General features: G+C 47.6%; 1 protein-coding gene across 18 annotated transcripts in view; it reads right to left on the bottom strand.

The window, feature by feature from the left end:
* The window catches only part of DGLUCY (D-glutamate cyclase), a 157,591-nt gene that overhangs the window by 51,861 nt on the left and 85,385 nt on the right, over positions 1 to 20,345 (bottom strand). For 11 of the 18 annotated variants that reach the window (XM_054240288.2, XM_078335615.1, XM_054240287.2 and 8 more), the window contains 2 exons: positions 6,391 to 6,521; positions 304 to 457 (listed from right to left, as the gene is read on the bottom strand). In XM_054240288.2, coding sequence (XP_054096263.2) covers positions 304 to 457; positions 6,391 to 6,493 — 257 coding nt within the window. In that variant the 5' untranslated portion in view covers positions 6,494 to 6,521. Of the gene's footprint in view, positions 1 to 303; positions 458 to 6,390; positions 6,522 to 11,264; positions 11,363 to 20,345 lie in introns of all 18 variants that reach the window. The other 7 variants (XM_078335624.1, XM_078335625.1, XM_054240290.2 and 4 more) reach the window with 3 other exon arrangements.

The following is a 20,345-nucleotide window of genomic DNA, read 5'->3' as shown; positions in this document are numbered from 1 at the left end:
TTAATTCTCTGCAAGCAGGTTTCGGGCTTGGGCAATGGAGAAGACAGATGGCAGAGCCAGTGCGATCTATCCAGGGCTGGAATTTCTCCATGATCCCAAAGATCTTAGCCAGGGCAAGGGCCAGGTGATAGGGGAAGGGGTCAGAATGGTGAGGAGGGCAGCTCATTCTTGAGCGACAGTGACAAGTGAGGCTCTGTGCCAGGCACTCTGAGGGTGGACAGAGAGGCCCCTGATGACAGAGACACCTGGCTACAGCACCTGGACACTCGCGAGCTTTGACCCCCAGTAACCCAGGCTTTTTACCTAGTCTCTGAGATAGCACCTGGAGTGGGCAGCATCCACTTTTCTGGTTCACTCTGGCCAAGCAGGGGCAGAGGACCAGTGTTGGCCTGGCAGAATCTTTCAAAGGCTGGAGCAAGGGACCTGGGCAGGACCACCAGGCTGGCTGGTTGGAGCTCTGGGTAGGGTGAGAGAGGGTAAAAATATATAGTCAGCTGTTTCTTGTCAGACACGTTCTGATTTTTTTTTTTTTTTTTTGAGACGGAGTTTTGCTTTTGTTGCCCAGGCTGGAGTGCAATGGTACGATCTCAGCTCACTGCAACCTCCGCCTTCCAGGTTCAAACAATCCTCTTGCCTCAGCCTCCCGAATAGTTGGGATTACAGGCATGTGCCACCATACCTGGATAATTTTGTATATTTTTAGTAGAGATGGGGTTTCACCATATTGACCAGGCTGGTGTCGAACTCCTGGGCTCAAGTGATCTGCCTGTCTTGGCCTCCCAAAGGGCTGAGATTACAGGTATGAGTCACCCTGCCCAGCCTAATATAAATTTTTATTGAAGCATTACCTACACTCAAAAAAGTGTAGGCTTCAAACAAACACACACAAACCTATAGCTTGATGAACTTCCAGGAAATGAATGCACCCATGTAAGCAGCATCCAGATCAAGGGACGACAGCCAACTCTCCTGACTTCCAGCGCCACATCTTACTATTGCCTGTTCCTGGACCTCATATAACAGAATCATACACCATGTGTCTTTTAAGCCTGCCTTCTTTCACTCAACAACATATTGTGAGATTCATTCATATTGTCGCATTTAACAATGGTTCATTCTCTCTGCTGTCCAGTATATTCACCCAATGAGTATTTACCCAACCCTATTGCTAATGGACGTCTGAGCAGTTTCCAATTTGGGATTATAAGTGGTGCTGCCATGAACATTTTAATGCCACAAACATGCACTTTGGGGTACATAAATGTGCATTTCTGGGGCAGTAAAATATACACATGTTCAACTTTAACAGATACTACCAAGCAGTTTTCCAAAGTGGTTCCACCAGCTTACACTCATACCAGTGGTATGTGAGCATCTCTAACACTTTGTATTGTCTTTTTCCTTTTAGCCATTCTGGTGGGTGTAGTGGTATCCCCTGTGGTTTTAATTCACGTCGTCCTGACCACTAGTGTGGTTGACTGCCTTTTCATGTCTTACTGGCCATTTGGGTATCTGTTTTCGGGGCAGATTCTTGCCTAAGCAGGCTCACAGTGTTCACAGAGCTACAGGACAAGGCCTCCCCCTGCATCCTGTGACCATCCTGTGACCTGAGGGCAGCCAGCCTTCCTCCGCAATGGAAGTCCTTTGGCTTTGGTGGTAAACACACCCGGGCTTGAATCCTGATCCTGACTCTGACCAGCTGTGTGACCTTGGGCCATGGCTTTGCATGTCTCAGCCTCAGTTTCCCCATCTATAAGATGGCATACCTACCACCAAGAGGCCTCGGAGGGGTAATGTATGTAAGTTATTGAGCACCTCAGTGTTCAGGAAGCAGGGACTGAGGTTACTGTTCACTGAAATCCTGTAGAGATGTTTAAAATTATGGTTACAGAAGTATGTAATGATGATGTTAAAAGATGTTTGTGACATGTCATTACCTAGTATAGTTTATACTAGGTAATGAAACAATGTGTTGGACATATTCTCCTTCTTGTAAAATCAATGAAAGAACCAGAAGGAAAGGGGATGGAAGAGTGGAAAGGACTGCGTCTTGTAATTTTTGTGCCAGCTCAGCTGCAATACAATAGAACACCTGGTAGACATCTCGGCTGTAGTTGCTGACTCCCAGACAGCTCTTCTGGATTCACCCAGGGCCTGGGGGAACTCACCACCCTGCAGAGAAGGACAAAACCAGGCCTGGCTGGTTTTGGTCCCTGCTAACTGCAGAACCCCAAGGCCTTGAGTGAACATAGGCAGTTGCCAGGGAGTGGTTACAGCAGGGCTTGGGTAAGACCCAGTGCTGTGCTGGCTTCAGGTCTGGCCCAGCACAGTCACAGTGGTGGTAGCTACAGGGGTGCCTGTGTCACTCCACCCCTAGCTTTAGGTGGCTCAAAACAGAAAGAGAGAAAGAGATTCTTTGGGAGAAAGTTAGGGAAGAGAACAAGTGTCTCTGCCTGGTAAGCCAGAGAATTCTCCTAGATCTTGTCCAAGACCATCAGAGCCGTAACGAGTCTGCAAAAATGACAGCGTTACTGGGCCCGGGGTTCCCCTTAAAGCAGAAACAGCGTAGATCACAACACCCAAGTCCTTTCAAATAATTGGAAAGCCTTCCCCAAACAGAGGGCTACAAATAACACAGTGAAGACTACAGTGAATACCTAACCCATGGATGCCCAGACACCAAAGAACATCTGCTAGAACTAGAAGGAAGGACATGACAAGTTAATCACGGCTGTCTCCAGGTGACAGAGCTGTGTGTGCTTGTCATTTGCTTCTCTGTGCTTTTCTCAATATTTAAAAATTAGGACCATCCCAAAGAAAAACATAATTATGCTCTATTGGAGACATACCCTTGGGGACAGTTACCCTGTCAGCTTTGCTCTATCAACCCGTGTTCCTTTCTCTCCTGCAATAATCTGGTTGGCTAGTATTTACTGAGTGCTTTTTATGTGCCAGGCTCCCAGTGCCAAGTCATCTGCACGTGTAATTATCTATATTTTATAGATGAGGAGAATGAGTCTCACAGAGATGAAGTGACTTTCCCAGGGTCACACAGCTGCTGCACAGCACAGCCAGCATTTAAACCTGGGATGGGCGCCTGCTGAGCTCATCTCACTTCATCAGGGAGTGGCCTCGGTCGGGCTGAGGGCGCTGGGTTTCCCTAGGAGGGCAGCGCCGTCCTCCATGGGGACTGTGAAGTAAAACAGATATAACTATCTGCTGGGAATGTCCAGGACCGGCTCCCTCGAATCGTGGTGTCCAGAGCTCATTATCGCAGATGCTACAGTGCCTGCCAGTGCTACAAGCAGACTTTCCAAATGAGGACACTTGAGACACCCCCAGCTGCCGAAAGCCCAAGGAACCTGATACCCTTCTCAAGCAAGCCCAGGTGCCTCTAAAAGTTATCTGGAGCGAGGTGGGAGAGGACTCAGCTGGCTTAGAGGCCTCCCCCTCCCTACCCACTTGCTTCTTACCAACAAAGCCCCTTGTGAGAACAAATTGGATTTTTTTTTTTTTTTAGACAAAGTCTTGCTCTGTTGCCCAGGCTGGAGTGTAGTGGTGCGATCTTGGCTCACTGCAACCTCCATCTCCCCGGTTCAAGCAATTCCCCTACCTCAGCCTCCTGAGTAGCTGGGATTACAGGCACATGTTACCACAGCCGGTTAATTTTTTTGTATTTTTAGTAGAGATGGGGTTTCACCATCTTGGGCAGACTGGTCTCGAATTCCTGACCTCAGGCAATCTGCCTGCATCGGCCTCCCAAAGTGCTGAGATTACAGGCACGAGCCACTGAGGCCGGCCCAAACTGGATTTGTAATACAATAAATTAGGATGGTATCAATGCCCACAAAGCTTGTTTCCTTTTTAATTAAATGAACTCTTTGGGGCACTATGTTTTGGTTTTGTTCATCTCCACCACTGTAAAGGAATAGAAAAGTCCCCAGGTTGCCCCCATTGGTAACAGGACACAGAATGGAAGCCCTCGGGACTCTTTTGGAAGAGGATGGTGGACTCAGGGCCTCACGTTTTTGGAGGATTCCCTATGGTGTGTCGTGATTCATGCCTCCCCCAGTCCCCTGGGCTCCATGGAAGGCAACAACACTCTTCTTTGTAGAGAAAAATTACCAATTTCTCTGTGTCCTTTTACCCCCAAATCATTTTTTTTTTAACTGAATGACAAGAGAGGAAAAAAAACACCCTTCAACATTCCTAATCTGATTGAAAGCCCCCAGAAAACAGCTCCAAGCTGGAGTTTTCCAGCTGTTTGGTCAAATGAGCTTCTCTCCCTGAGGAGCATTTCCCTGCAGCAGGAATCGCTCAGGTGCCCCTCCCGACAGTCCCATTGGGCAGGCGACTTTCACTGTGTAGGTGAGGCTTAGAAAGGTCACAGTTTGTCCGCAGCTCTGCCACTAGTAAGGAGCAAAGCTGGGGCTTGCACCCAGGCTGTCTCCCTCCAGGCTCCAAGGCCCTGGCTGCTCTGCTCTGTTGCCTCTCCAGGGTCCTAGCAAGCAGTCGTCAACCTGGAGTTAAGCTGGTGTTCGCTGCTCTTATATAAGAGGTTGTTGTAGACTACGATGTTGGTGGCTCTCTATGTATATATTAGGTGATGCAAAAGTAATTGCAGTTTTTACCATTACTTTTTTTTTTTAATAGCAAAAAACTGGGCCGGGTGTGGTGGCTCACGCCTGTAATCCCAGCACTTTGAGGGGCTAAGGTGGGTGGATCACCTGAAGTCAGGAGTTAAAGACCAGCCTGGCCATCATGGTGAAACCCCATCTCTACTAAAAATACAAAAATCAGCCGCGCGTGGTGATGGGTGCCTGTGGTTCCAGCTATTCAGAAGACTGAGGCAGGAGAATCACTTGAACCTGAGAGGTGGAGGTTGCAGTGAGCTGAGATGATGCCATTGCACTCCAGCCTGGGCAACAAGAGCGAAACTACATCTCAAAAAAAAAAAAAAAAAAAAAAAGGCAAAAACCACAATTACTTTTCACCAATTTACATAAACTATGCTCCTTGGTATTCACACCCATTGTAGCCCCTTCACCACTGACTTTGGCCTTGGCTGTGTGATTTGCTTTGGCAGATGGGACATTAGTAAGTGTGATGCCAGCAGAGGCTTGATATGAGTTCGGGCATTCGGACTTATTCTTTTGGAATCTGTCTCATGGTGTCCTGAGCTCTTATGTAGAGAAGTTTGGCTACCACTATTGAAGAGGCTTTGTGGAGAAGAAATGTTCAGCCAGTCTCCGATGTTCCAGCCATCCCACTGGTCACCAGGCATGTGAGGAAGAAGCCATCCTGGATGGTCTAGCCCCAAGACACCACATGGAACAGAAGAACCACCCTGCTAAGACGAGCCTTGACTGAAGAATTGTGAGAATTATGGTTTTAAGCCACTATTTTTAAGAGTGCTTTGATCGGGCCGGGCACGGTGGCTCACACCTGTAATCCCAGCACTTTGGGAGGTGGACACGGACAGATCACAAGGTCAAGAGATCGAGACCATCCTGGCCAACATGGTGAAACCCCATCTCTACTAAAAACACACAAAAAATTAGCTGGGCGTGGTGGCGTGCACCTGTAGTCCCAGCTACTCAGGAGGCTGAGGCAGGAGAATTGCTTGAACCTGGAAGGTGGAGGCTGCAGTGAGCTGAGATCAGGCCACTGCACTTCAGCCTGGCGCCTGGTAACAGAGTGAGACTCTGTCTCAAAAAAAAAAAAAGAGTGCGTTGTTATACAACAGTTAACTCTCTTAGCCCATATATAGCAACAGAGGCCAGACACATTAATAAACTAAAGGAAAATGGTCTCACACTAGTGCTTTAGACAGTGCTGATAGTTTTCCCTTGGGCACTTATATTATAACCAGAAGAGTCTTTTTCAAAGTGAAATTTTGCTTGGACTTAGGTCAATAACAAATTTGGTATCTGTTTTCTCTTGCAGGACGTTTTAGAGCCTTTGGCACTCCTGGGAAATGGTGGGGAGGTAGGTGCCACCCAGAGAATGAGACCAGTCAAGGGTGAGGAGAACTGGTCTGAATCAAAATCTGACTAAACTTCAGTGGAACCTGCGGCACTTTCCCAGGAGGGACAACACGTCTCATCATCTGAGCCCACTGGTGGCTCTCTGGATGGGGCTGAGTGACCAATCAGAACTGGGTGTCTTTAGACCCATCTGATGAGTTTCCACACCTTGAGTCTGGTCCAAGGTTCCAGTTTCTTCTAGGAAGTTAAGTAGTGACCAGAGCTAATATCATTCTGCCCTTACTTTCTGTTTCCTATGCAGAATCTAGAAGTCTCAGGAGCTTGTGGACCCTACACAGCAGGTATTTCCAGGAACTTCCTTTTTTCCCCCCTTTTTTTTAATAAAATATCTGGCACCACTTACCCCCAGACATTCTGGATATATTTCTGATGTTTGGTTTCTTTTGTAGAATCAAAATCCTTAAGGCAGAGGGAAGGCGGGACCTCAGGTGAAGTGTGAAGGGCATCGTGCCACCTCGATGAGTAGCAGACAATCTGAGTGAGGGGAGGAAGGGAAACAAGTGAGAAAGCGTGGCCTCCTGAAGGCAGCAGATTCAGCCTCCCAGACCATCACATACCACATCACATCCCACCCTTTCCTGGCCCTGTTCCCGGGCCTGCCTTGTGGTGGGCATGGTTTGGAACCAGTTCTCCCCCTTGTCACATCTCAGTTTCTGATGAGAAATTCCCAACACAAACTTGTGCCCTTCCCCTGGCCTGGAATATCCCCCTTCCCATTCCTCAGAAGCTGCAGAGTCTTCACCAATAGGCTGGGCTCCTTGGCCAGGAGTCACCATGGCCTATTATTCTGCTTGACTCTGAACTTCCTTATCTCCCTAGGGCCTGGAAGGCAGGGGCACATGCGAGACTTCTTCCACAGGCTCCAGAGCACCTGTCAGAGCCTATGCACATAGCACGTGTCCAAAATACACAGGATTGAATGAACAGACAAACGAATACCACTTGCAATCACAAGTGAAGTAAGAGGCCGAGTTTCTGTCTACATGTGACTTCTGTTATTTAGATTTAGGTGTCTAGAAGGGAGGGACGCTGTGTTTTCTTCTTTGTGCTTCCCTCAACCCCACTCTAGGCACAGTGCCTTATACAGATTTTTTGGTGAGTAAATAGATATTGTAGATTTTTAAAAATTAGAATATATTTTAAAAATCTCAATTAAAAGTTAAAAATATTATTTTTAAAAAATAGAGATGGTCTCAAACCTCTAGGAAATTGTGTTCAGAAAGGAATCATGTAAGTTGACTTCTTTTTTTTTTTCCCCCACCTTGAGACAGGGTCTCACCACTGTGTCTTCCAGGCTGGAGTGCGGTGACGCGATCTCATTTCACGACAACCTCTACCTCCCAGTTTCAGGCAATTCTTGTGCTTCAGCCACGTGAATATCTGGGATTACAAGTATTTTGTAACCACACCTAGCTAGTTTTTTTGTATTTTTAGTAGAGATGAGGTTTCATCATGTTGACCAGGCTGGGCTCAAACTTCTGGCTTCAAGTGATCAGCCCACCTCGGCCTCCCAAAGTGCTGGGGTTACAGGTGTGAGCCACCACGCCTGGCCTAAATTGACTTCTTATGCCATAAAAAGAGAGGTGTTGGCCAGGTGTGGTGGCTCACGCCTGTAATTCCAGCACTTTGAGGCTGAGGCAGGAGGATTGGTTGAGGCCAGGAGTTCAAGACAAGCCTGGGCAACATGGCAAAAATGTATCTCTACCAAAAACAAAAACAAACAAACCAAAACCATAGCCAGGCGTGGTAGTACGTGCCTGTAGTCCCAGCTACTTGGGAGGTTGAGGTGGAAGGATCGCTTGATCCCAGGAGATCAAGGTTACAGTGAGCCAGGATCACACCACTGTACTCCAACCTGGGAGACAAAGTGAGACTTACTTGTCTCAAGAAAACAAAACAAAACAATAGGTTTTAGTGTGTCAGCAAAATCTAAAGCTAGATGACCAATCGTGTTGGTCTCTAAAGCATAGCCAAGGTCCTTGTCATCCAAATAGACCCAGTGCCTGGCATAGTGGTACAAAGGTGGGAGTTCGGTAAGTGTTTGTTGAATGACTGGCTGACTGCAGAACGAATGAGAGCATGATTCGAGGGCAGTGCCCATAGTGAGGGTTCTGGACAAGCCTGACTTTCCACAACTCATTCTATCTAAGGAGAAGAACTCATTGGGATTCCAAACCACCAATTTATGTTTTCAACTCTAATCTCATAGACAGAAAATCATGTAAACACCAGGGCCATTTTAACAAAGAATTTGAGATTGCATAAAATCTCTAGCAGACAAAACAAAAAGTGTATGCTTCGGAAGGAGGAGAGATGTATTTAGAGCCAACAGTGAGTACTTTAATAGCTGCAGGAACAAAGTGCCCCGGGGACACAGGGGAGAGAACACTTAGTTCCCTCGGGCTGCGGGGAGGGGTGCTGGGAGGAGTCAGGTGAGGCAGGATTCCATTGCCCAGTGGAAGATTCTGAGGCTTAACGCAGCTGCTTTGGCAGGTCAGGCCTGGGCTTGCTAATGCCTGGCCCTGGCAAGCCTGACCCCCTTAGCCAAGCACTGAGCTACCAGCCAGGGTCCTGAATGTCTGTGGTTTCCCGGGGTCACTGCACACTGCAGAGGACCTAGCGCCTCTGCCTGGTACTCAGCAAAGGCTGAAGAGAGAAGCATTCCATAACCACGTGGGGAGGAGCAGCCACCCTCTGATAAGTGTCCTCATTTACCCAAACCCACGGGAATGGGCCACCCCACAGGCTTCTCTACCCGCCCTCATTATTACTCTAGAGGGCAGCAGGTGCAATCTGTGTGCTGTTCTGCAAATACATTTTAGCCAGAAGACCAAAGTCTGAGGGTTACGGCCTTCTCTTTCCTTTATTTAGGTATTGTTTTAATGTAAATGTAAGTGGATTCTAGATTGCTTTCCTGACCTGGAGAGAAATGTGTGTTGCCAGACATCCTGCCCTGTGAAATTCATGCTGGGAGTGTGCCCTGTGCATGCTGGGAGGGAAAGAAGGCTGAAGAGCGTCGACCTTACAGAGCCAACCTTTTGAAGGCAGGGTCAAGCAGGGTGTAACTCAGCTTTTGCAAAGTTAAAAAAAAAAAAAAAAAGGCTTCAATATATACCAACCAGAGAATGCCCACTCACAGTAAATGATAGCAACTACCACCATGTATGGGTACCCACGGTGTGCCAGGCTCACACTAGGGCCTTTATGTACATCATCTGTTTGATTGTCACTACAGTCCCACCAAAAAAAGGCATTGTTAATCCTATTAAGACAGAGACTGAGCTCAGGGAGGTCAAAGAAGTTACGTAATAATAAAGCAGGCCTAAATCCATGTTTGTTTGATCACTGTCTACCTATTTATATGTGTGAATCTATATATGTATTCATCAATCCATCCATCCACCCATTCATTCATTCCTCATCCATTCACTCCTCAATCCATCCATTCACCCATTCATCCATCCATCCATCCATCCACCCACCCATTCATTCATTCATTATCTATTCACCCATCAATCCATCCCTTCACCCATCCATCCATCCATCCATCCATCCATCCATCTATCCATCCATCCATTCACCCAGCTATCCATCCATTCACCCACCCACCCATCCATCTTGTGGTGTTAGCAATCACATCTTCAGTATATTTTAGAATAGCAGGGACCTAGGCTGGGAGCTGTGGCTCACGCCTAAAATCCCAGCACTTTGGGAGGCTGAGGTGAGCAGATCACAAGGTCAGAAGTTTGAGACCAGCCTGGCCAATATGGTGAAACCCCGTCTTGAGTAAAAATACAAAAATTAGCAGGATGTGATGGCAGGTGCCTAGCTACTCGGGAGTCAGCCACTCGGGAGGCTCTGGTGGGAGAATCGCTTGAACCGAGGAGGCGGAGGTTGCGGTGAGCTGAGATCTTGCCACTGCACTCCAGCCTGGGTGACAGAGTGAGACTGTCACCCATTGAAAAAAAATAAAAATAAAAAAAACAGGGACCTTCCCACTACCCGCGACAAGGTGATTGGTGATTCTAGGGCCAGAGCCTCTTCAGTCCATATGTTTTTAGGGACTGAATCCTGAACTTCTCAGACTTTCTCTCAGAGCACTGGGGAACCCACTGTTGCATGGCCCAGGTATCTTGTTCCCCTGAGTGGTCTTCCTCTAGAAGTGAGGTGAGATGGGATCCAATCAGTGAGCCCTGGCTAGATTCCACAAAGCTCCCTTTCTGCTGTGAGCTCTCTCTTTTCTCTTCAGAGAACAAAACTATCAAACCCAGAAACATCATTCCCTAACATCAAATATATCAGAGAAAGGCCCCACAGACAGTAAAGTTCTTAGCAGGATCTGACATCCCCAAACTTCAGTGTAAAAATATCTCATGCATGCTTGTCACAGATGTCTGAAATTCCACCCTTAGAAAGTAATTTCTCTGCTTTATCCAAGCAATCCAATCCTAGGACTGTATCCTACAGATGCGCTCAACAGTGATGAAATGACTAAGTACATGGCAGCACTATTTGTAACAGAAACGATTTAGAGACAGGCCAGGCACAGTGGCTCACGGCTGTAATCCCAGCACTCTGGGAGGCTGAGGTGGAGGGAATCACTGGAGCCCAGCAGTTCGAGACCAGCCTGGGCAACATAGGGAAACCCTGTCTCCACAAAAAAATATAAAAATTAGCCAGGCATGGTGGTGCATGCCTATAGTCCCAGCTACTTGGGGGGCTGAGGAAAGGATCCCTAAGCCCAGAAGTCAAGGCTGCAGTGAGCCGTGATCACACCACTGCGCTCCAGCCTGGGTGACAGAGCAAGAGCCGGTATTTTAAAAAAAAAAAAAAAAAAAAAAGGAAGGAAGGAAGAGAGGGAGGGAGGAAAGGATGGAGGGCCAGGCACAGTGGCTTATGCCCGTAATCCCAGCACTTTGGGAGGCCCAGGTGTTACAAATTAATTAACTGTTCTTTGTTCTGGCTTCTGTAAATCTGGTAGCTGCTACCTGGTACATTATATTTGAAAAATAGTATTTTGAGAAATGCATTGTACATTCTTTGGGTGTTATCTTGCTCTGTGACCTTGCAGCTAGTCAGCAAGAAAGGCAGGTGAATCACCGGAGGTCAGGAGTTAAAGACCAGCCTGGCCAACATGGTGAATCCGGCTCCCCCCCCCCCACCCCCAGCACTGTCTCTACTAAAAATACAAAATTAGCCGGACGTGGTCGCACATGCCTGTAATCCCAGCTGCTCAGGAGGCTGAGGCAGGAGAATCACCTGAACCTGGGGGTTGGAGGTTGCGGTGAGCCAAGATCGCGCCACTGCACTTCAGCCTGGGAAACAACAGAGAAAAAAACGGAAAGAAAGAGGGAGAGAGAAGGAAAGAAAGAAAGAGAGAAAGAGAAAGAAAGGAAGGGAGGGACCAGGCACGGTGGCTCATGCCTGTAATCCCAGCACTTTGGGAGGTTGAGGCGGGCAGATCACAAGGCTGGGAGTTCAAGACCAGTCTGGCCAACATAGTGAAACCCCGTCTCTACTAAAAATGCAAAAAATTAGCTGGGCATGGTGGTGTAGTCCCAGCTACTCGGGAGGCTGAGGCGGGAGAACTGCTTGAACCCAGGAGGCGGAGGTTACAGTGAGTGGAGATTGCGCCACTGCACTCCAGCCAGGCGCCTGGCAACAGAGCAAGACTCTGTCTAAAAAAAGGAAGGAAGGAAGAGAGGGAAGGAGGGAGGGAGGGAATGATTTAGAAACAGAGTAACAGGAGTTGATGCAGTATATTAAGGACTGGTTAAGTAGAAGAGTAGCTGAATAAACTACAGCACATCTATGCCATACAGTGGAATACTATGGACTGTAAAAAGTGAGGCTACTCTACACACCTTATCTGAATCAATCTCCCAATGATGCAAAATGAACAAGGCAAGGCAGAAAATTCTCTACCAGCCGACATGCCCATGTTCTGTTCACATCCACATAGACAGCTGTGGAAGGAGGGAGAAGAGCTTGGTGGCAATGGTGCCCTCAGAGGGGAAACTGGGAGGCTGGGGCCTGAGCAGGGGTGGCTGTGGCACTACGTTTTATATGAATGGCACGCTCTGGAGTTGTGCTTTAGGGCAGCCCCGATAGAAAAGGGGCTTTCTACTCTTTATTATTTCCGCACTTGTGTTTTAGAAAGAGGGTCCTGCTCTGTTGCCTAGGCTAGAGTGCAGTGCTGCAATCACAATTCAGTGCAGCCTCAACTTCTCGGGTTCAAGCAATTCTCCCACCTCAGCCCCCTGAGGAGCTGGGACGACAGGTGAGCACCACCACACCCATCTAATTTTTTAAATTTTTTTGTAGAGATGGGGCTGGTCTTAAACTCCGGGGCTCAAACGATCTGTCGGTCTAGGACTCTCAAAGTGCCAAGATTACAGGAGTGACCCGGCCGTGCAAGGCCAAAGCCACTGTCCCTGGCCATCAGTCAACTCTTTAGCCTATACAAACACGTTTATCTCTTTGCAGATTTCAAGGATTTTAGAAGTTTTATGCCAGGAAACCAGAGGAAGACCAAATATATATCTCACAGTGCATTTTTTTTTTTGAGATGGTGTCTCACTTTTTTGCCCAGGCTGGAGTGCAGTGGTGAGATCTCAGCTCACAGCAACCTCTGCCTCTTGGGTTCCAACAATTCTTCTGCCTTAGGCTCTGGAGTAGCTGGGATAACAGGTACCTGCCACCACGGCCAGCTAATTTTTGTATTTTTAGTAGAAACGGGGTTTCACCATATTGGCCAGGCTGGTCTCGAATTCCTGACCTCGCAATCCGCCCGCCTTAGTCTCCCAAAATGCTGGGATTACAGGCATGAGCCACAGTGACCTGCCTAAATACAGATCTCATTATATCACAGTACCTCACTGAGTGGTGGTAAAACTTTAAGTTGTAAATACATGAAAGGCTATCAGGACACTTCTGGCCAGTTCACAGCGTTGCAGAAGCGTTACCTGTGTTTATTACTCTGTGCCCTGTGCTGGAGACACAATGATGAATAAGACAGTCACAGCCCACGCTCACAGGGGTTTACCATCCCAGGAGACAGACATTAAACACATAATTACCATCGTGTCTGTCTCCCAGGAAAAGATAGAAAAGTAAATAGTTAACTATAACACCATGTGCCTAGTGTTCCCGGGCTGTGGACTGGGGGTGGAGGAGGAGGAGGAGGAGGAGGAGGGGGCTGAGTCTAAAAGGAGAATAGGGGTCAGACTAGCAGCAGGCTGGGGAGGGAGAAGCCCTCTAGGCTCAGGGGTCTGCAGGAGTGAGGCAGGGAAGTATGTAGGGGGACCACCTGTCCGAGCTTCGGAGCCTGACATAAGGTAGGAGGGGCAGGGGCAGGGGCTGGGCAGGAAAGCAGAAGCCGGCTTCTGGAGAGCCTGTCATGTCAAGGAATTTGGATTTATCTCAGAGCCTCAGGAAGTCACCGAAGGTTCTGAGCAGTGAGTGATTTGTGAAACTTGAATTTTAGGATGATCACTCGGGCTGCAGGTTGGGGATGGCAGGGCAGCCAAAGTGGGAGGTTGGCAGATGAGAAGGGAGCATCGGGCAGAGACAGGAGCATCAGAAAGTCTCCCTCACAGGCGTGAAAGGAAAATCAATCTTGAGACCCCAAAATCACTAAGCGAAAGGGGAAAGTCAAGCTGGGAACTATGCAAGGCTGCCTCCCATTTTATTCCTAAATAAGACAGCTACAAGATGAATTCCTTGTGGGCTTCAAGATCTTTACCCTGAAATAGTGAATTTCACCCTGGCAATGTAAATTGACAGCGTATTTTCACTGGTGCCCGACAAAGGGTAGACAGAATTTAAAGTCATCCCTCTGCTCACCTGTGACAAATGCATATCTGATTGCTTCCTCTGCCCTATTGTTTATGTAAAAATGCAGATTCACAGTGGGGGGCAGTGGCTCACGCCTACAATCTCAGCACTTTGGGAGGCCAAGGTGGGCCAATCACAAGGTCAGGAGATCAATACCATCCTGCCTAACACGGTGAAACCCTGTCTCTACTAAAAATAGAAAAAAATTGGCCAGACGCTTTGGCTTATGCCTATAATCCCAGCACTTTCGGAGGCCAAGGTGGGTGGATCACGAGGTCAAGAGATAGAGACAATCCTGGTCAACATGGTGAAACCCCGTCTCTACTAAAAATACAAAAATTAGCTGAGCATGGTGGTGCACGCCTGTAGTCCCAGCTACTCGGGAGGCTGAGGCAGGAGAATCGCTTGAACCCGGGAGGCGGAGGTTGTGGTGAGCCAAGATTGCGCCATTGCACTTCAGCCTGGGTAACAAGAGCGAAACTCCGTCTCAAAAAAAAAAAAAAAAAAAAAAGAAAAGAAAAAAATAATTAGCTGGGTGCAGTTGTATGCATCTGTAATCCCAACTACTCAGGAGGCTGAGGCAGGAGAATCGCTTGAACCTGGGAGGCGAAGTTGCAGTGAGCCGAGATTGGGCCACTGCATTCCAGCCTGGGCAACAGAGCGAGACTACGTCTCAAAAAATTAAATAAATAAAGGCAGATTAACTAAGCCACACTAGGCATGACTATTCCTGTACCCCCATCTCACATGTAAATTGTGTATTCAGTGAAAGGCTAATTGATGGATTTCTCATGTCTCCCTAAAATGTATAAAACCAAGCTGTGGTGCATGTCTATAATCCCAGCTACTCCAGAAGGCAAGGTGGCTCACGCCTGTAATTCCAGCACTTTGGGAGGCCAAGTCGAACAGATCACTTGAGGTCAAGAGCTCAAGATCAGCCTGGCCAACATGGCAAAAATCCTGTCTCTACTAAAAATACAAAAATTAGCCAGGTGTGGTGGGGAACACCTGTAATCCCAGCTATTTGGGAGGCTGAGGCAGGAGAATCACTTAAACCCAGGAGGTGGAGGTTGCAGTGAGTTGAGACTGTAGCACTGCACTCCAGCCTGGGTATCAGAGTGAGACCCTGTCTCAAAAACCAAAACCAAAACCTGTGTATATATCCTTGAATATATGCCCTCAGGACCTCCTGAGGCTATGTGTTAAGGCTGTGTCCTTAACTTTGGCAAAATAAACTTTTTTTTTTTAATGAGATGGAGTTTCACTCTTGTCTCCCAGGCTAGAGTGCAGCAGCATGATCTCAGCTCACTGCAAACCTCCATCTCCCGGTTCAAGCGATTCTCCTGCTTCAGCCTCCCGAGTGGCTGGGATTACAGGCACCTGCCGACATGCCTGGCTAACTTTTGTATTTTTAGTAGAGGCAGGGTTTCACCATGTTGGCCAGGCTAGTCTTGAACTCCTGACCTCAAGTGATCTGCACACCTTGGCCTCCCGAAGTGCTGGGATGGGACTACAGGCATGAGCCACTGCACCCGGCTGGCAAAATAAACTTTCTAAATTGATTAAGACCTGTCTCAGATACTCTTGGGTTCACACAGGAAAGAACCTCGCAGGTGAGAGGCTGCCTTCATCATTCACGGGCCCGGCAAGGCCTTCATGAGCAGGCAGTGCTCAGCACACCTCAAGAAGCAGCTGAGGCTGCTCCTGTGATCCAGAAACAAGGAAGCAGGCTCACACCCAGGGGAGGGGTGTTCTTTCAGTTCAGTGAAGACAAGGCTTTCCATCTGCTGTACTCACTGCTGGATGTGCACCATCAATAGTGCCTGGCACACGAAAGGTGCCCAATAAATGTTCACTGCCAGCCAGGTACGGTGGCTCATGTCTGTAATCCTAGCACTTTGGGAGGCCTAGGTGGGCAGATGACTTGAGGATAGGAGTTTGAGACCAGCCTGGCCAACATGGTGAAACCCTGTCTCTAAGAAAAATTCAAAAATTAGCCAAGTGTGGTGGCGCATGTCTATAATCCCAATTACTCGGGAGGCTAAGCCACAAGAATCGCTTGAACCCAGGAGGTGGAGGTTGCAGTGAGCTGGAATCTCGTCACTGCACTCCAGCCTGGGCAACAGAGCGAGACTCTGTCTATAAATAAATAACCTTCACTGTCAGGAGAGATGGGCAGGGCTCATCTTCGAGCATCATCTTGTGGGCTCACACAACGGCAGCTGAGCTAAGGCAGCCAGGGAAGCAGGAGAGAAACTTTGTGACTCAGAAGCAAGTATTTCAAGGAGGAATTTATGGTTTGGGGAAGTCAAGGAAGATAAAACCCAACAAGCATCCTTCTCCCAGTTTATCCCCAGGAAGCCCTCACAGCTACGCCAGCCCGGAAGCACAGGGAGTGCCTTCTGTTCACCTAGGATCATATTTAGAACCTCGAAGGATGCACGTGAAAAATAGAAGACACAGCTTCCTTGAAGCCTCCGGTCTAGTAAGAATATTCTATTATTCAAAAGAATAAACAACTCCCAGCATTACAAAACTCAGATTTTGGTTTCTGTAGATGTCCCCTGGATCACTTTCCCAGAGTCCCGCAGCTTGATAATGGAAGAACAGAATGAGTAGGTGTGCAGACCTTGTCTCTACTCATTATTTTCTGTGGTGGGAGTTGCTCAATGTTTGCCAAGAGAGTTGCTGGTGGTAGCCTAAATACAACTGCAAATTTGCAAAATAAGTGTTGCTGCAAGGAAGAAGTCATCGTAACTGCATAAACATTTTATTTAAAAATATTGTATTATAATAGCAGAGACAAAAGATAGAGGAAATGCTGTAGTCATAATTAAGATTTGACTGCCAAATCAAATTTAATAGGTCACATATGAGGGCTCCCCACATGCAAAGAATTGTTAATGAAACAAGTATTTTCTTTCTTTCTTTCCTTCTCTCTTTCTTTTTCTTCCTTTCCCTTCCTTCCTTCCTTTCTCTTTCCTATCTCTCTCTCTTTCTCTTTCTTTCTCTTTCTTTTTGAGATGGAGTCTTACGCTGTCACCATGCTGGAGTGCAGTGGCACAATCTCGGCTCACTGCAACCTCTCTCTACCTCCTGGGTTCAAATGACTCTCCTGCCTCAGCCTCCTGAGTAGCTGGGACTACAGGCGCCCACCACCACACCCAGCTAATTTTTGTATTTTTAGTCGAGATGGGGTTTCACCATATTGGCCAGGCTGGTCTCAAACTCCTGACCTTCTGATCTGCCCACCTTAGCCTCCCAAAGTGCTGGGATTACAGGCATGAGCCACCACACTTGGCCCAAACATTAGCTTTATGACTCTGAAAATTTGGGAATAATTCTGTCTGCCCAATGTGACTGTGAATGACCATTCTTAGAGAGTTCTAGAATATCTGAGAGCCTCATTCTTCATGTGAATCTGCTTTTGGCTACTCAGCCAAATAAAGCAACCCAACCAAGTGGCAAAAGTCCAAGGTATGACTGCTATGGGCAACAAAGGCCAACCCTTCTGTTTCACAGTTTGCTTGGCCCGTAAACCTAGAGCACATGTGTTTGCTTATTTAATACAGAGTTTCTGCAAGGGGTCCATCAGGCCAAATTCCTGTAGCCACAAAATATGATCCATGAAATCTACATGCAGGCTGAGTGTATGATGCTGCCAACGGTAAATGCTGAGTCTTCGGTTCCATGGTTAGTCCTAGCGATAAACCAGGCAGTTGCTCTAATGACGTTTAGCTACTTCTTGCCTGCAGAGCTCAACCAACAGCCAGATCTACAAGCCTACTTCAAGGTCACTAGGAACACCACTCCCCAGTGCGAGAGACTGGGGGCTCCACACATCTCCATCTCCGGGAAAGAATTTGCCAGAGTGGTAATCACCTAGAGATACCACCTGCATACACGACATGCTGAACTAATAGCAAGGTATGCCCACTCTTCGGGCCTCGGTTTCTTTCTTTTATTTATTTATTTATTTTGAGACAGGGTCTCACTCTGTCGCCCAGGCTGGAGCGCGGTGGCACAATCACAACTTACTGCAGCCTTGACCTCCTAGGATCAAGTGACCTCCCACCTCAGCTTCCTGAGTAGCTGCTACAGGTACACTGCACAACGCCTGACTAACTTTTGTTTTGTTTTTTTTTTTGAGAGGGAGTCTTACACTATCGCCCAGGCTGGAGTGTACTGGCGTGATCTTGGCTCACTGCAACCTCCACCTTCTGGGTTTAAGCGATTCTCCTGCCTCAGCCTCTCAAGTAGCTAGGACTACAGGAGCACATCACCATGCCTGGCTAATTTTTGTATATTTAGTAGAGACAGGGTTTCACCATATTGGCTAGACTGGTCTTGAACACCTAACCTTGTGATACACCCACCTTGGCCTCCCAAAGTGCTGGAATTACAGGCATGAGCCACTTTGCCCCGCCTAACTTTTGTAATTTTGGTAGAGACAGAGTTTCACCATCTTGCCCAGGCTGGTTTTGAACTCTTGAGCTCAAGCGATCCCCCTGCCTTGGCCTCCCAAAAGTGCTGGGGTTACAGCCATGAGCCACTGCTCCCAGCAATGGCCTCAGTTTCTTCATGTCAAATGCCACACGTGCAGGACACACATTTTGTTGGCATCTTCTAGTTCTATCATTTTCAGAATCTGTAACTAGTTAAACAATAATTTAAGAGTTAACAATGTTATTGATTTTTAAGTTTTGGATTTTTAAAATAGATTCCTAGCCAGGCACAGTGGCTCATGCCTATAATTCCAGCACTTTGGGAGGCCAAGGTGGGTGGATCGCTTGAGCTCAGGAGTTTAAGACCAGCCTGGGCAAAATGGTGAGACCCTGTCTTTACTAAAAATACAAGAAAATAGCCAGATGTGGTGGTACACACCTGTGGTCCCAGCTACTCAGGAGGCTGAGGTAGGACTATCGCTTGAGCCTATGTGATGGAGGTTGCAGTGAGCCAAGATCACACCACTGCCAAGAACAGGCCTCTGCATTCCAGCCTGGGTGACAGAGAGAGACCTTGTCTCAAGAAAAAAAACAAAAACAAATCCTTTGTTAGAGATGCGTGTTTCTTTCTTTCTCTTTTTTGAGACAGAGTCTTACTCTGCCACCCAGGCTGGAGTGCAGTGGTGCGATCTTGGCTCACTGTAACCTCCATCTCCTGGGTTCAAGCGATTCTCCTGCCTTACCCTTCCAAGTAGCTGGGATTGCAGTTGCATGCCACCACAGCTGGGTAATTTTTGTATCTTTAGTAGAAATGTGGTTTCACTGTGTTGGCCAGGCTGGTCTCAAACTCCTGACCTTAAATGATCTGCCCATCTCAGCCTCCCAAAGTGCTGGGACTACAGGCGTGAGCCACTATGCCCAACCTGTGTTTCTTTAATTGAGAATAAAATTACCTTCAGTTGGTTGGTACTTAGAATTACTGGTCTCCAAATCATACATTGGTCCAGAATAACATTTGCCCTGCTCTGAAGAAGAATGCCACATGAGAGTATAAACGTATAGAAAGAAATGTACATAATAAAGCCATTTCAGAAGCACATATGATGGGACAGATATACTAGCAGATGCCCTTTAAACTTGATCCTCTCATGCTAGGCCTAAAATAAGACAGTTAGGTTTAGTGTGTGTACATATGGGTTACATTTCAGAAGACATGAAATTGGTCTCAATCTAAATAAAAATGAGCTAAGCTCTGCCTGGGCTAATTTACATTCATCTATCAACAGCCTTGCAGAGATGGTTATGTAAGTCCTACAGGATGGTTCCAGCACTTGTTTTGAAGGGTCTTTCAGTCCATTCAAGCTGCATCCAAAAATAGTTGGGGTTGGGCCCTATTCTATACTGCCTGAGGCTTCACAAACTGCAACCCCCCATATCAGACATGGTTATGCCCTATCTGGCTCGGCTTTCTGGGTTAGATCCGCTGAGATTTCATTTTATGAGTATTCCTGATTACCAAATGTTCGGAACTCAGCTCCTGCCCCACAAAGTCTTTATGACCTATTGCATAAAACCAGTGACAGACAGTGCCACATCCAGGCAGGATGAGGATTGTGTACTCCTAACTGCGGAGACGGGAATGCTGGCAGTGTTACTTTTGAGGTCACTATTGCCCAAGATAATTGCTTCACTAGGCAAAGGCAAGCCTCCTTAAGTGAGTTTCCTGGGAGGACTCCGAGAGAAGAGCCACAGGTGCTCTGGGAGGGAGAGTACACCATCAGGGACCTTGGACAATCACAGCAAGACAGTGAGAAGCCTCTGGGGACCATTCTACAGGGGACTTCTTCCCTGGCTGTGCAGCTGACAGGCCCCCCAGGAAGCAGAGTCCCTGAGCTCTCCCTGGCAGCTCTCAGTGCATTTCCAGGGGAACGGTTTGGCAGCCCCGTGCTGGGTGGTGCGCTCCATCTATTTCTATGGTACCTATCACCATGGTACCTACTTGCTCTGAAAAACACAG

The sequence above is a fragment of the Callithrix jacchus genome, chromosome 8 (assembly GCF_049354715.1).
Source record: "Callithrix jacchus isolate 240 chromosome 8, calJac240_pri, whole genome shotgun sequence".
In the NCBI taxonomy this organism is placed as follows: Eukaryota; Metazoa; Chordata; class Mammalia; order Primates; family Cebidae; genus Callithrix; species Callithrix jacchus.
The sequence above is the reverse complement of the archived record's forward strand: the minus strand, read 5'-3'. Positions and strand labels throughout refer to the sequence as shown.